The sequence below is a fragment of the Dipteris shenzhenensis genome, chromosome 2, assembly GCF_047967505.1.
Source record: "Dipteris shenzhenensis isolate YYH24624 ecotype China chromosome 2, Dip_SZ_1.0, whole genome shotgun sequence".
Classification (NCBI taxonomy): domain Eukaryota; kingdom Viridiplantae; phylum Streptophyta; class Polypodiopsida; order Gleicheniales; family Dipteridaceae; genus Dipteris; species Dipteris shenzhenensis.
The window spans coordinates 19,777,564-19,793,158 of NC_141597.1; the positions used below are offsets into that span (position 1 = coordinate 19,777,564).

Consider the following 15,595-nt stretch of genomic DNA (forward strand, 5'->3'; position numbering starts at 1 on the left):
TATATACTTCATTGTCAAATAGCATACTATGCCAAAATGCATCTGATAATCAAGCTAATTCATTGATTGAACAAAAAGAACATCCAATACCTGCCAACCTAAATCAGTAAAACGTCTCTTTTTGGCCTCTAGAGTTGGAGTGTCATGAAGCCCCAATAATGGACACCCCCTACTCTGCAAGAAGACACGAAAAGAAAATGATATTCAAAGAGGCATTTGGCTTTAATCCTATCATTGCCATTGTGATAACAAACATGTGTAACTCGCAAAAAGACAAAATTACTATTGAAAACTAAACATGAAGGGTGTAGGGAGGTCCAAGGAACCTAACATGGAGGCAAGAGAAGGATCATTATTTATATTAAAGTTGAAAGTTAAAAGAGACTACACCGGGCGAGTATAACAACTCAGCCATTACTGAGAGCAATGTTGAACAAAGAGATTACATCCAAAGACAATTTACAACAACTCAACAATTGCTAAGAGCGTCACCGAGCAAAAATTGAACAAAAGAGAATTATATATACATCCACAGACAGCTCATAAAAACTAACAACTCAACACTTGCTGAGAGCCTCATAAAAAAATTGAACAAAAGAGATTACATTTATAAAAACTCAATAATTTCTAAGAGCCTTAGAGACCAAAAGATTACATCCGGCGAGGATGACCACTCAGCCATTGTTGAGTGGTTATGAGCCTCGTTGAGCAAAAGTTGCAAAGAGGATATTTGTACAACTTAGTATTGTTGATTGCTAATAGACCACTATACATTATCGTATTCACAAAGGCGAACTCAGCTTGCTGCATCTGAATTTTTGGGGAGCCAATGGAGGAGACAGTGGAGAGGCCAAATACCATGCACAAATGCAAGACTCAAAATTAGCCCCCCCCCAACAACACGAAAAAGCTCTACTCTGAAAATCCTTAGCCCTTTGTCAACATCTCCAGGGAATCCATATGCACAACCATAAAGAGGCCAACTGTGTGCATGCCATCCAAGGTGGTGACATGGAGATGTGAGGGGGAATCTATGTGGAGATTACAAAGATATTCCAAAAGAGCAAGCATTTCAAGTCCTGGTGAGTGCAACACAATGAAATTGTACGAGAAAGCAGGCAAGATTTGGATCACGTTGTATCCAAGGGGGATAGTATTGTTGATTGTATTTCCTACAGTTCCTGGCATGGTGAAAAGAGAGTGGGTGAGCAGCGGAGCGGATGAGCAAGGGAGCAAATGAGTGGATGAGAGCTGGAGGGGGGAGCGTGGAGAAAAGTAGCAGAGCAGAGGGAGCATGGAGTAAAGTAGCCAAATCATGTTCGGGACCACGGTTAAATATACTCTAATATTAATAAGCCACCTTAAATTAATCGAAATTCGAGCTACCACAGTGACTGAAGGTCCGGTGGTCATCTCAATTAGCCACCTTAAAATAATCAAAATTTGAGCTACCACGGTGACTGGAGGCACGCTGGTGCCATCCAAATAATCATGAGCCATCTTTATAAGCCACCTTAACTTAATCAAAATCCCAACCACAGCGGTGACTGAAGGCCTAGTGGTGCCATACAAATAATCATGAGCCATCTCCAATTAATCAAAATTCGAGCTGCCAATTAATCATATGCCTGGCCGCCCAGACAGTGCTGTATTTGTAGACATTCTTTGCCATGCAAAGCTTCTCAGATAGAGGAAAGGGCCATATCGACATGCCCTATATGTACACTGGCATGTTGATATGGCCCTTGCCCCTCAAGGGCCATATCGACAATGCATTTAGACAAGCTATTGTAGGATCGCAACCAACACGCTGGTTGGTTGCACACGATACGTTGCCTAGGATTAACTGCTACCGGCATGGTGGTTTCCTTCAAAATTATTACAAGATGAATGTGGTTACCATCCCCGTGGATTTACAGGACAGGTTGCATATATTTCATTTTTTTAAATGTACCTTTGTAAGACTAGAATACATTCAATTGTTTGGGATTACCAAAAAAGTGCAGTGGGTTTGGGATTTACTAGAAAAACCAAGCGCCGTGGTTGTAAAACGAGGGTAGGGGCTTTAAATTGAAAAATGCTTTCCTTGTCTAAGGACAATCCTAATGATCGTATGCAAGACTATTAAAGCAATGTTTCAAGACCCCATTATGCCAAATTGGTCTCAATGTTGGGTTGTTTTCCAGCTTTAGGCTAGATTATGAATTTATTTGTATGTGTGAGCATATGTTTTGGCTATGGTCTACACCCACTGTTGGATGCTAATGACATCGGTGGGGATGTCTAAATAGTAGCTAGTCGTGATGGAGTCTATAGTGTGAATTGATAGTTGGAGCTGAAACACTATTGATTGTGCATAACTTAAATGGCTAAGATTGTTCTCTATCCATGATTTGGTTTGTTCTTTGGATACATCCACACATTGTTATGAATGTATATAGTCGTTTAGCGTACATGGGCTAATCTTGTGAATGTATTACAATATATCATAGGTGCACAAAGCGATGACATTTGGAAGATTAGGAGCATAGAACTACATACCATTGCCTTAAAACGGAGGGCCTACAAAGATAACAATCTCAACAACAACAATTTCAAGGTGACAATTTTTTTGGTATGATGTGAATCTTACAAACGAGTCTCGCTCAAGGTCAAACTCACCCCTTTGGTGCCTCTTGTATTTATGTTTTCAAATCAAGTACTACATATGCAACTGCATGTGGGCCCATGTGGCTGCCATGCAAGCTTGTGCATGTAAAAAGTTACTAGGATCGTCATTCATGAGGGCCTAGGATTGCTCCCTATTTTTTCATTCGACACACCACTCGGGATGTTGTGCCACTAGACCGCCCCTTGGCTTTTCTGAAATATTGTAGAGGCTAGGATAGAGTTCTTACTCTCCCATCTCTTGTATAATCCCTTTGAATGGAATAAATTACTATATTTTGTAAAAGTTGCCAATGCAACGAAAGCTACTGGAACGTTCTACTTTTGGGTAAAGACAGCCAGCTTTACACGCAAGTCTCTACTTTTGTGCAAAACAATGTTTCCACTTTTGCATATGGGCAAAGTGCAGTTATTTTTGCATGTATGCATGAAAGTAAGTTGCCACTGCATGCATGACATACTTTTACATCTATATCTAACCAAAGGGTAAACCACTATCTCCATCGTCATCACCTAGCACAAGACGCCTTCTATTTGTCAGCAAGGTTCTTTGCATGCTTTTCTTCAACATACTATCCACACTACAATGGTTTGCTACACAAGACCAATGGAATACTATGTACCATCATTGTGAACATGATTGAGGAGAGTTGAAATGAAGGGGAGAAATGGTTGCCTATACTTTATGGGCCTATAGTATTACTCGAGGTGGCCACAGTCGAGGTGGCCACAAGTTTCACCCTATTCCATTTGGTATATGAAACAAAAGCTATCTTTCTGATTGAATTGGAATGCCTACGCTGAGGCAGCCTTAATTTCCAACGAAGCACAGCAAAGTATCATAAATGTTAGAAACATGGTGTGAACGAGAGAGAGAGAGAGAGAGAGAGAGAGAGAGAGAGAGAGAGAGAGAGAAAGAAAGTCTATTAATGTCCACTGGAGACCAAAAGGTCTATGGGACAGCAAGAAACCCTCTAGTACATATGCTTTAGGGAGGGCACATGGCAGCTCCCAAGGAGTGCAAAAAGCAACCCCAATTATTTAGAGTACCTACATGATATTCTGGAAGAGTAAACATCCATACATCAGTTTAAGATTGAGAGTCTTTTGATTTTGATTTAAACTCTCATTAGTGCTACGCCTTCACCGTAAACTGCCCATTTTCTATCCTTTTTGGCAGCCCTAACTTTAGCTAATTCAGTTGCCTTAAACTTGAGTTGAGTTTGTGTAAGCTCCTCTACTATCCATACTTTGGTGCCCTTCAGCTTGTAAGATTGTCGAAGAAGTTTGATCCGCATATCTTTTGACTTCAGTGTAAGGATTGCATGTCCTCTATAGTGCAAAATAGAAGCTGGCCTGGAGTCGTCGTCATCCTGCTCATCATCATTCACCCATTCAATGTTGGGCAAGCTTGATTTGATCTTTGTCAATATTTCACTATATGTGTCCTCCTCTTTGTACCAATCTTCTAGGAGCCCCCCTATTCTAATCTTCAACGCATTATCACATCTAGCTTCATGTTCTTTAATCTCTGCTTGGATATCAGACTTACTTGCTTTGTTGTCCACTTCCACAATCACTTCCTTCTTAGCAGTTTGTACTTCAGTGTGAACAAGATCTTTGACTGTAGAGACTAGCGAATCCTTACAAGATTTTACAGCCTCATAAATTACTGCCTGCTTACCAGGCCCTTCCAGGATGTGAAGTCGGGCCTTTACTTCTGCCAGCTCCAATCGTAGCTCTCTCACTGCCTGCTAAAGAAAAAAAATATGATCCTGTTGCTCGAGGATGGGTCGTTTTGAGAGTTCTTGTTGGTAATTCCATGCATATGGAGAGGGTGTCATAGCTGCAACTGTAGAGCACCGAGTCCTGATGGATGTTGAAGGAGTTGAGGGAGTTGAGGGGGACGTGGAGGAGAGGGTAGGCCAGTCCATAGTTAGCTGTATGATGAACCCCCTGGCTTAACCTAACCCCCGGGTTGGGTTGGGGGTTTAGCCCAACTCGGGGTTAGGGAGGACTAGGACTAGACTAGGAACGAACGGGCGGATAGATGGAGAGGTGTTGACGGCGGGAGGTACGGAGGTAGTACGGACAACGAAGGACAGAGGCTATGGTACGAAAGTACGGACGGGAGATGCTGTACGAACGGAGAGCTGTACGACTGTACGACTGTGGTACGAGCAGGAGAGGCTGTACGGACGAAGAGGTGTACGGCTGTACGGGAGGTGCAGCTGAGGAAGTACGGGAGGTACGGGAGAAGATGTATGGGGATGTACAGTCGAGACTATACGGGAGAAGCTGTACGGGGGGTACGGAGTGAAGAAATGGTAGACAAATGTAGAATCCATGAAGGCTTTCATTCATTCATCATCACGAAATGAGACAAGTGAAGTACAAACCTTATAGGCTACACACTCACACACTTGCACCAAGTGCATATGGGATAAGTCCCATAGTGACGTGTGGCACTCACACATGACTCACACTAGTACTAGTACTAGATCTCCTAGTACTACATACCAAACATCACATCAACACACTCTTTGGCTATGATATCTCCAACACACCCCTTCAAAGCAAAGAGTGCGAGACCCAACACGTGAGGAGTAGACCAATCCCCCCTCCACCACAATACTAAAAAGAGCAAGTCCAACTATCCAACACCTCCCGTGTGATAGTGACTTCTCAGTCAGCTTGCGACCCGCAGGGGCAAATCATCACTCGTCACCCCCCCTTACTCTGAACTGGGTGGTCAATACCATCAAACCAAAGTAGAAGACAATACATTCATTTTTGGGGGACAACCCAGGGCAGAGTACCTCTTATTGCCTCCAAATACATTCAGTTTAGAGGGACAACTCAAGGCTGAGAACCTTTATTGACTCAACACAAAAACACAGAGAGCTAAGCATCATCTACCACCTCAGAGAGGAATAGATCATGCAACATAGCAGATGAAGTTCTATCTATGTGTTTAGCATAGATACGGATTTGGTGATAACCCGTACGCAAATCAATCTTAGTGAAATCTCACACCAATAAGCGCCCTTGCTTTGTCATTCTGCTCATCCCTAGCTAAGAGTTGTGTTGATGAGTTTTCAACACGAGGACAAGGCTCCATAGTATCAATCTGAGGTAGCAAAACCAACAAGCTGAAATGGATAACCAGCAAATGAAGAGGCTGGTTTAGGGCTCTGAAATGGATCAGCTGCTTGAGAAATGTGTAAATAAACGTATGAAACAGCTGGTGGATGACCTCGGAGGCTTCAAAATGCAAACCCTAATCCAGCAAGAAAATGCACCGAGATGTAGAACTAAACCAGAATGGGAGCTGGAAATCCTGCAGTAGGTCTAAAATCAGTAAAGAGGTAGCTGTAGGTGTTCCAAAACGCTACAGCAGGTCCGAAATGCTATAGCAGGGCACCAATATGGAAATCGGCTGATGTAGGTGTGCTAGAGACCTCAAGACAGCTCCAGCAGGTCTTCAAGCAAAGAATCGGCTGGATTTGATGTGCTGGAGGGCCAGAAACACCTCGAAAGCGCTTCTGTTGCAGGCGGTTATGTAGCAGCAGCCTCAAAATGGCTCGAAAATGCAGCAGCAGCCTCAAAACAGATCGGAAACGTCCTCAAAAGGCCTCAAACTTCTGCAAGCGGTGGGCACAGGTGGTTGGCTATGCTGCAGCAGCAACGAGAGACTGATTTCTGGCGGCAAAAACCTTCACATGTGCTGGCAGACCCTGAAAATTGTGCCGACCTGCACGGAAATGGGCCGCCTAGTGCTCCAAGAGAGCTTAAATAGAGGTGACTAGCTGTGGACAGGCAGAAATGAAGGTGAAGTGGCTATGGAGGAGGCTGAATGAAGGCAGCAATGGAGGCGGCTGTCCAGAAACCCCAATCGGGATAGGAGCAGCTGGAAGGAGGCGGCAACTAGAGACGATCAGGGTTAGGGCAGGAAGATGATGATGTGGCAGAGCAGCTATGGGAGGGCTAACCTGCTCTGATACCATGTTAGAAACATGGTGTGATTGAGAGAGAGAGAGAGAGATATAGGCTAGGGAGTGAAGAAGTGGTAGACAAATGTAGAATCCATGAAGGCTTTCATTCATTGATCACCACTAAATGAGACAAGTACAAGCCTTATAGGCTACACACTTGCACCAAGTGCATAAGGAATAAGTCCTGCCACACATGACTCACACAAGTACTAGTACTAGATCCCCTAGTACTACATACCATACATCACATGCTCTTTGGCTATGATATCTCCAACAACAAAGGCCAGAGCAGATGAAAAGGTGCATTCAAAAGGTTACAACGAGGGAGATTTAGTTTTAAAGCATGATAACCAGCTTGATCAAGTTTTTGGTGAGATGGGAGGGGCCTTATGTGATCCTAAAGGCCTATGCAAATGGAACATATGATTTGAAGGAGCTTAATGGAAAGGCACTCAAGGGTAAATGGATTTCCGGCATCCGCCTTGAGAGGTTTAAGGAGATATGCAACATTTTCTACTTTTGACTGCCAAGCATGCCTTCCTACGTAGCTGCCGAGGGGGAATATGTTACGCTAAATTTTGACTCATGCAAAAAGGTGTTTTAATGTGTAAAGACGTAACCCCATTTCGCCATGGAGTCCGGAGAAAGATGGGAAATTCCACAATGCTACAAGAAACATGAAAATCAGAGATACCTAGAGGAAGTTACAAAATTTATTATTTTGTATTGGGATTTGTTCCCAGGGCAAGGGAAGGGGGGAAAGAATGATGGCTAGCTTTAAAAGGCTAAGGTTTGGTGTAAATGAGGGAGAGGAAATGTCTAGAGGGTAGGGGATGGGGACCTTTCTAGAGGGACCATGAAGAGAGCGGATCACACTTTGGGTTTTGCGGGGAGATATTGTACATGCGTTATGGAATTGCTCTCCCTCCCTCCTTCGCCCTTGCTTGCATCCCGCAAACACATGTGAAATACGATAATAATTTAATATTGTTTCATTACCACAATGTCCATGGAAATATTCTCCCATTTGCAATGGATGCCACGAGCCAACATGGCATGTGCTCAGCGTTATTGACTTGGCACTATTAACAATGTTGAGGATAAATTTCCACATCAGCTTTCATCTTAATACAAAAGCAAGTCCTTTTGCCTAAATTCCAAATAAGGTGGATGGAGAGAGGGATCAAGGCTGACTTATCTCTATTAGACATCGATATCCTCCACATCACACCTCAAAACTACTCTAGCTCCTTATGGCAGATGCTTCGAATATCACAATCTACAGGATCAAGTATAGCATGCGTACTTGGAGGTGATTAGCTGCGAGACAGGGAGCATTGTCACAAAGATGGTTGACACTGTGGAAAACAGAAGCTTTACAGTGACTCTCATGCCACCATTGATCAAGTAGATAGATTTATCAAATTGGAAGATTGTAGAATCTTCTACCAGTCATAAAGTATGGTATGAGGCAGCATTACATGCCCCCGCCCTGGTTCATAACGAAAACTGTTTGAATAGAGCCCATTGGGAGTAGGCTCTCAAATCTATTGTATCCTTTTGAATCCAATATCATTAGGTTTGGGTTGAATCACTTTGCATTACCCATGTAATATATTTTATATAGGTTGGACTGAGCAGATGAGCAGTCCTCTCCATTTTTTTGGAATATAAACTCTCTGTGCACAAAAAAACCTCTGTCAAGAACCACAGATGTCCCCTACAGCAAGAAGTGATATAATTCCACTCAAAACTGAGACCATTAGCAGAGGTGGGATAGTACTCTCCATCCCAAGCCTCCACAACAAACTCCCAAAAAAATGTGAGGTGGGAGATAAAATCAATCCCAAACCCTCACTACAAATCCAAAACGCAAAACCCAAAGCAGAAAAACTACTCAAGCCTGCGAATAGGGGAGGGGACCCATTTCTTTCCAAGGGACACCACCTACTTTCCTCCAAAGAGAAAACCCACACCACATCCTGAGACAAGGGAGCCATCTAGTAGCTTGAACCATTGGACTGCAAACCAAACGTGGAAGAGAAGCGACTTCGCAACAGACCCAGGCATTTGATGAAGCACTCCCTGAAATCCCCCCAATGTAGTGACGGGCAGCCATAGTCACAGCCCAAGAGGAGCTGATTGGCTAGGTTAGAGACCAGCTTCAAGATGAGCCAGGGTGAAAACCACCCAACAAACCAAGGCAGAGCTATAGGTGAAAGAAAAAAGAGGGACCAGGAAGAGAGGGGGGGGGGGAGATGATGTGGTTGTGTGCTGAGCAGGCAGCTCAGCACCACCCCAGCTTGAAGAAGCTACGAGGGGGCTGCAGGACAGAGCAGGGTTGGGATAGGGAGCAATGGGCTCCCGGGATCAGGTTCAAAAATATATTTTATTAAACCAAAGATGTCTTTGTACCGTACACGACAAGAGGTGAGCATCACTAGCATAGAAATCTGTACCAGCAGTCGTAAAATCAAATTTCCATGCCCTTGCCCTTGATGGGTTGATGATAGAGCACACAAACCAGAAGCCAGACCTAGAAATGCTGCCACCTTTTTCTTCTCCACCTTTAAGAAGAGATTTCATCTAGACAAACCCTCCAAGAAAATGTAAGCTAAAACTGATGACTTATTCCACAATTTTAAGCGACAACCAATCGTATGCATTTAACTCGAAAGACATGTCCCAATACACTCACATAAACTTTATAAAGAATGAGTAAACAAACCTCCAAGTTCCTTATCATCTGTTGTCCAAATCCATCATCAGGAAGAATCTGCCAGCAGCCACTTTATGAGATCAACAAGTCAGTCTTATTGACACAGTTTGCAGTAAATTTGGAATTTGAAAGAAAATTGAGAAATTTAACCAGAGGGAAGATCTAGGCTAACACAAGCTATATCTACAAACCAGACCTGGACTTCTTATACATAGATGGCATTGTGTATGCCAACAAAACACCGACTCCATTATCAAGTTGAGGCTAGAAAAACCTGTTCATATATCACAAAAATTGAGGTTGGAAACTTCTCTGCTGCCCACTTGATAAGGGCACAGCTCACATCTGGATCAAGGTATATCAAAACACATTCTGCAATCACCAAGGTTGGTACACTAATAACCCAAAAACAAGTAAGTCCCTGAAATCCTGAAGCATTTACAATTAATACAGCTTTCACTTGATTTTTCTAGGATTAAAACCAATCTCCTTTCAAAACTACAGAGAGCTGTTTGACCAATTCAACCTTGGAACAAGTCCTTTCTCACCTTGGATCTAATTTTGCCTGATCCATAATTATGTCTAGGGAATCAATATCACGTAGGTCAACAGGCAATAGTCTGTACTGTTCGCTGTGAATTTGCCCTTGTTCTGCATAGATTGCAATTTGAAAAGTCAAGATGTTGAGTCAGAAGCTGCAGGCCCAGATGATTGCCTCTTGATGCTTTCAATTGCAGATTTGATAGAGAAAAAAGGATAATCAGCAGGTACATGAATGAAGCTCTTCTCACTAATTGAAGGGAATCCGAGCTCATGTAAACAACTAAGCAGATTTGAGAGACCTGCTTTGCAACTTCTCTTGTTTTCAACCTAATGGTTTGGGCATTTTCCAACTACTCTTTGTAATTTACCTCAAATTATAGTTCTTTGTAATTTACCTCAAATTATAGTGCTTGTATAATCTGGTGTTTGACAACAACCCTCAAGAGACATGTGATGTTCACTAACATTTTGATCCTCTTGATATTATATAAGTTGTCATAAGCTCGAAAAGTTTAAAGCAATGAGTGTGAGCCTCCCAGCAACAAGAGATGAAAGACCTCCAGAAAGAAAAGGCACAAAGAACACAGAAAAAAAGAAAACGAGGTCAGAAAGACCACCTAGCATTTTAAAAAGCACGAAACCAAAAAGAGGTTATCCTTTGCCATGCAAAGGAGGTTGAAGAGATCCAATAACAAGTGAACACCCAAGCCAAAGAGGCATCCTCAAAGATGAATATGGCAAGAAACGACATTGAAAAGCCTCCATGCATGACATATTTCCCCCACCAAACGGTGTTTTAAAGAAGATAGGGACCTTCTTTCCTTAGTTCTTCCACCCTTGGTATCTTATGAAGTGATAAACGTCACTTTTGTTGAAAGAAACATTGTAGCATACCGAAATATTTCCATGTTGTTGTAACTACCTCTCTTAACAAGACGTAATTCACTCCTTAAAAATGTCTTGCATGCCCAACTAGTATTACGACAGCCAAAGTCATAAGATAAATAGTTGAGTGAAAGTTTTGGAACCTGAGTGAATGAAAAAACAGTTTAAAAGCCATATTCTCACACATTTGTAGTTCTTTACCATTCTAATCGTAAAGGTGGTTAGAAATATTTAGATTTCTTTAAGGCAGTGGCCAATGCTATGTAATAAGGGGCTAGGGGCACTTTTTCCCTTTATTAAGGTTTTTTACCCCTAACCTCACTTAGAGGTTGACTTTGTGTGTGAGTTAGTCACCACACATCTTTTGATGCCAGTTAGGGACCATCCTAGGGTTTTGTCTCTATGATTGTAGTTCGTTTGTGTTGCTGCAATTTCATTCCAGCTTGTTTCAGCTCCCTTCTCCGGCTTCCATTCCAACATTTGGTATCAAAGCAGGCTGTTATTCACTCCCACATCACTGTTAGAATTATTATTATAATTCAGCAGTGACCAATGTAATGTAATAAGCAGGTTAGGGGCACTTTTCCCTCATTTAGAGGTTTTTCCCCCTAACCACAGTTAGTTCACTAACTACGGTTAGTGAAGGATAAGGTTTTGTCACTTAGACAAAACCTATCCCACTTCTTGTATTACTCACTTCTTCTATTGCAAGCACTACGTTCAGCTCTCTTGCTCTCACACTCTCTTTTTCTAACATTTGGTATCAGAGCATCTGCTTCTCTCCCCGGACTTCTGCCATTGTCCGTGTGTGAGAGTGCTCTTAGATCCTGAGCTCTTGCTTTCTGGACTAGCTCCCACATCTTCTACTTCAGCTCCCAAGCTCGCGTAGCTCAACCTGCGCACCAGCCTCTAGGTATCGTACACTCTGTCGTACAACCTGCGCTCCTGGACCGTACAGCCTTCCGCTACATCGTCCGTACAATCTGCATCAGCTACAGTCACCGTACAACGTACGGACTTCCATACTGCAACTCGTCGTCCGTACGCGCTGCTCCTGCGCTGCTGTCCGTACAAGTCGCACGGACTGTTTCGTACAGCCGTACATTCGCCGTACAACCGTACATTCGCAGCTAGTCCATACATCCACCGTACCTGTGCCGTACTACTTATTCCGTACAAATCTACGCCGATTGTCCGTACAAGAAGGAGGACCATACGTCCGTACACAAAAATCCGTACATCCGTACATTACATCCGTACAGGTTGCTGCAAATCCGTACACAATACGGATATCCGTACATTTTGCAAGCTTTTGTACTTTTCGTTGGCATCCGCACTTCTGTGCAGGTTATATTCTAGCAGGTACTCTAGCAGTTGGTTTTTTGGCAGGCATTGTTTGCAGATATCCATTGTTTGGCTTAGATCTTGTAGAGAATTTGGGGCATTCTGTATTTGTGGGCAGACATTGCATTTGGGTTGCAGGTTGTCCAAAATTTGGGGCTTTTGCAATCACACTGCAATTTTGCAGTGAAATTTGGGGCTTTTGCAGGCAGAGTGCAATTTGTGCAACATTTGGGGTTTTCAGACCATTTTCCCTCTTTTGTATGCAATTTCCCACAAGAAATTGGGGCTTTTGCATTTGGGTTGCAATTTTGGACGTAAAAGGGCATTTTGGAAGTCTGCAAACAGTTTTGGACTCAGTACGAGTCAAATTGCAGACTTTTGCCACCTTTTGCAGATTCTATTTGTAGATTTTTGGGCATTGAGCAGAGCATTGTGGTCCTTTGACAGGCTGTGACAGTATTTGTCACTGTGGGCATATTTTTCTTTGCAGATTTTACTTGTGCATCTTACATCCCAGGAAGGGATTTTACTTGTTCAGTTTGCTGTATTTCTGAGTTTATCTGGCAAAAATGGCACAGAACAACTCAAATGACGTGTTCGGGGTTCTCACACAGGAGGATAAGTTGGATGGCACCAACTACTCCTTGTGGAGTTTCATGGTTCGCAATATCTTAGTTGGCATAAATCTTTGGGATTATGTCAATGGAGATGAAGAAAGACCAGATACAACGCCTATACCTGTCACTCCTACAGCTGGAGGCAGGGGTAGAGGTACAAATACAGCACAGGTGATTGGAGCAGCCGCTCCAGGAGGTCCCACAGCAGAGCAGAAAAGATGGGACTCTAGAGATGCACAAGCTCTTTCAGTAATTTCTCTTTCTGTCAAGAGGTTCATTATACCTCATATTCGGTCATGCAAGACATCTATGGCAGCTTGGGTAATACTGGAGAGTATGTTTGCAACAAGAAACGATGCCAGAGTTTCCTTTCTGAAGCAAGAACTTTCCCATACACATATGGAGGAGGGAGATTCCATGAATTCTCACCTCACGAAGCTTCAGGATCTCAGGGAACAATTGCTGAACATTGATGAAGTCATTCCGGATTTAGAGATGATCTCCACCACTCTGAACTCTCTTCCTAAGTCCTATCTTGGTTTCCACACCTCGCTGAATTTGTCATTGAGGGGGGGCAGCAATCCTCTCGCCTTTCACGAGTTGGTAGGACTTCTGTTGCAGGAGGAACAAACACGCAGAAATATGGCAACCCGGGCTGGCAAGCATGCTATGCTCTCCAAGTTCAAGCCCAAGGGTAAAGGGCAGCATAAGCCACATGCCAATCAGCCCACACATCAGCATAAAGCTGATTCTGGACAACCTTCTTATAAGGCACAGGGTGATACAAACAAGCAGAAAAAGAAGGGCATCTGTCATTATTGCAAGAAGCCAGGTCATTATATTGGAGAGTGCAAGAAGCGCATAGCCAAAGAAAAGAAAAGGGATTCCGGTATGGCTGTATCAGATGCATCAGGTCCACATTGCCATGATGGAGGAGATGTTGCAGCCAACTTGGTTGAAGAGCACTATGCCTTTTTGTCTTGCACTTCAGATTTTTCAGTGGGTAGTTCAAATACTACAGCCACTAATGATGATGACCCATATGCTTTTTTGACTTGTAGTTACGATCCTTCAAAGGTTGAATGCTCTTTCAGTGTTGATGAGACACTACATACTTGGTATTTTGATAGTGATGCTTCAAAGCATATCACTTCCAAGAAAAATCTGTTTGTAACTCTGCATTCTTCACCCACCAAGAAGAAGGTAACTTGTGCAAATAATTCTTATTCAGTGTGTGGAGTGGGAGACATTATTCTCACATCCACTGATGGCACAGATTTCAGAATTTTAGATGTACTCTGTGCCAGGTATAAAGAAGAATTTGCTTTTAGTGTCCTCACTCAATAGAGGAGGATTTCACGTTGTTTTTGATGATGACAAGTGTGCAGTCAGAGACAAAGAAAATGAATATGCTTTGAGGTTGTCTGGCACTTTGTATTCGGGTCTTTTTCAGCTTGATCTATATGAAAAAAGATCCCATCTTGCATTATCAGTTAGCACTCCCATTGCTGCGATGCAGAATGCGGAGTTATGGCATGCCAGGTACATGAGCTATGGCAGCTTAATGACACTTCAGAGGCATGATATGGTTGATGCATTACCTCCTCTGGAGTTGCCTCCTCCTCATGCACGTGAAGGTTGCATTCTTGGCAAAATGCATAGGCTTCCCTTCAAGAAGGATGGTGCAGTGAAAGCTACAAGAAAATTGCAGCTTATTCAAAGTGATGTCTGCGGTCCCATGAGGACACTTGCTTTTGGGGATTATCTCTATTCTGTTACATTCATAGATGACTTTACCAACTACACTTGGGTCTATGGTCTCAAGGCAAAATCAGAAGTGTTTATGCATTTCAAACACTTTGTGGCTATGGTTGAAAATGAGACAGGACTCAAGGTGCAGACACTTCGCACAGATCGAGGGAGGATATATGTCTCATGAATTTGAGACATTTCTTAAAGAAAAAGGCATTATGCATCAGCTTACAGTGAGGCTTATACCTCAACAGAATGACAAAGCTGAACGGAAGAATCGCACCGCCATGGAAATGGATAGATGCATGCTCACAAGTAAGAAGTTGCCTCACAGGTTTTGGCTGGAAGGTCTCATGTGTGCCAACTATGTTTTAAATCGGGCTCCTACAAAGGCTTTGAAGACAATCACTCCCTATGAGGCATGGCATGGGAGAAAGCCTTCAGTGGACCACTTCAAAGTTTTTGGTTGTGTTGCATATGCCCACGTGCATGTGGAGTTTAGACACAAGTTGTCAGATAAGGCACTAAAATGCATTTTTGTGGGATATAGTTCACAAAGCAAAGGCTATCGTCTCTACAATCTTGCTACACGCAAGATTTTTGTCAGTAGAGATGTCATATTCTCTGAAAATTCTGCACATACAAATGCTAAATAATTGGTACAACCTCAGGGTGTGGATGAAGTTGTCAGGCAAGAATTCAAGAGATACACGCAGCCAAAACAGCCCCGCATTGGTTGCTTCAGACTCTCAGGGAGAGTAGGCTTGAAGCTCCATTGCCTGGCAGAACTCGTAGTGCAGTCAGGCACATGGGGGGAGCTCATTCAATTGAATCAGCTTATGCAGGTACTATTCTTGATGAGGAAGAGCTTGAGACATTTGAAGAAGCAAAAGATAATGTGCATTGGATGAATGCCATGCACGATGAGTTGCAGTCCATTCATAAAAATCAAACTTGGGATGTTGTGGATTTGCCACCAGGTAAAAATGCCATAGGTACACGGTGGGTTTTCAAAGTCAAAAGAAAGTCAGATGGGTCCGTTGATCGGTACAAGGCAAGGCTGGTTGCAAAAG

The 15,595-nt window shown here is 43.0% G+C and overlaps 1 protein-coding gene across 1 annotated transcript in view; it reads right to left on the reverse strand.

Annotated features, from left to right (window-relative positions):
* SBI1 (Leucine carboxyl methyltransferase) overlaps window positions 1-15,595 on the reverse strand; it is an 89,150-nt gene that overhangs the window by 16,016 nt on the left and 57,539 nt on the right. The window contains exons 6-9 of the mRNA XM_087394382.1: window positions 9,930-10,032; window positions 9,656-9,776; window positions 9,391-9,438; window positions 91-174 (exon numbers count right to left, since the gene is read on the reverse strand). Of these exons, the coding sequence (XP_087250508.1) occupies window positions 91-174; window positions 9,391-9,438; window positions 9,656-9,776; window positions 9,930-10,032 (356 nt within the window). The remainder of the gene's footprint in view (window positions 1-90; window positions 175-9,390; window positions 9,439-9,655; window positions 9,777-9,929; window positions 10,033-15,595) is intronic.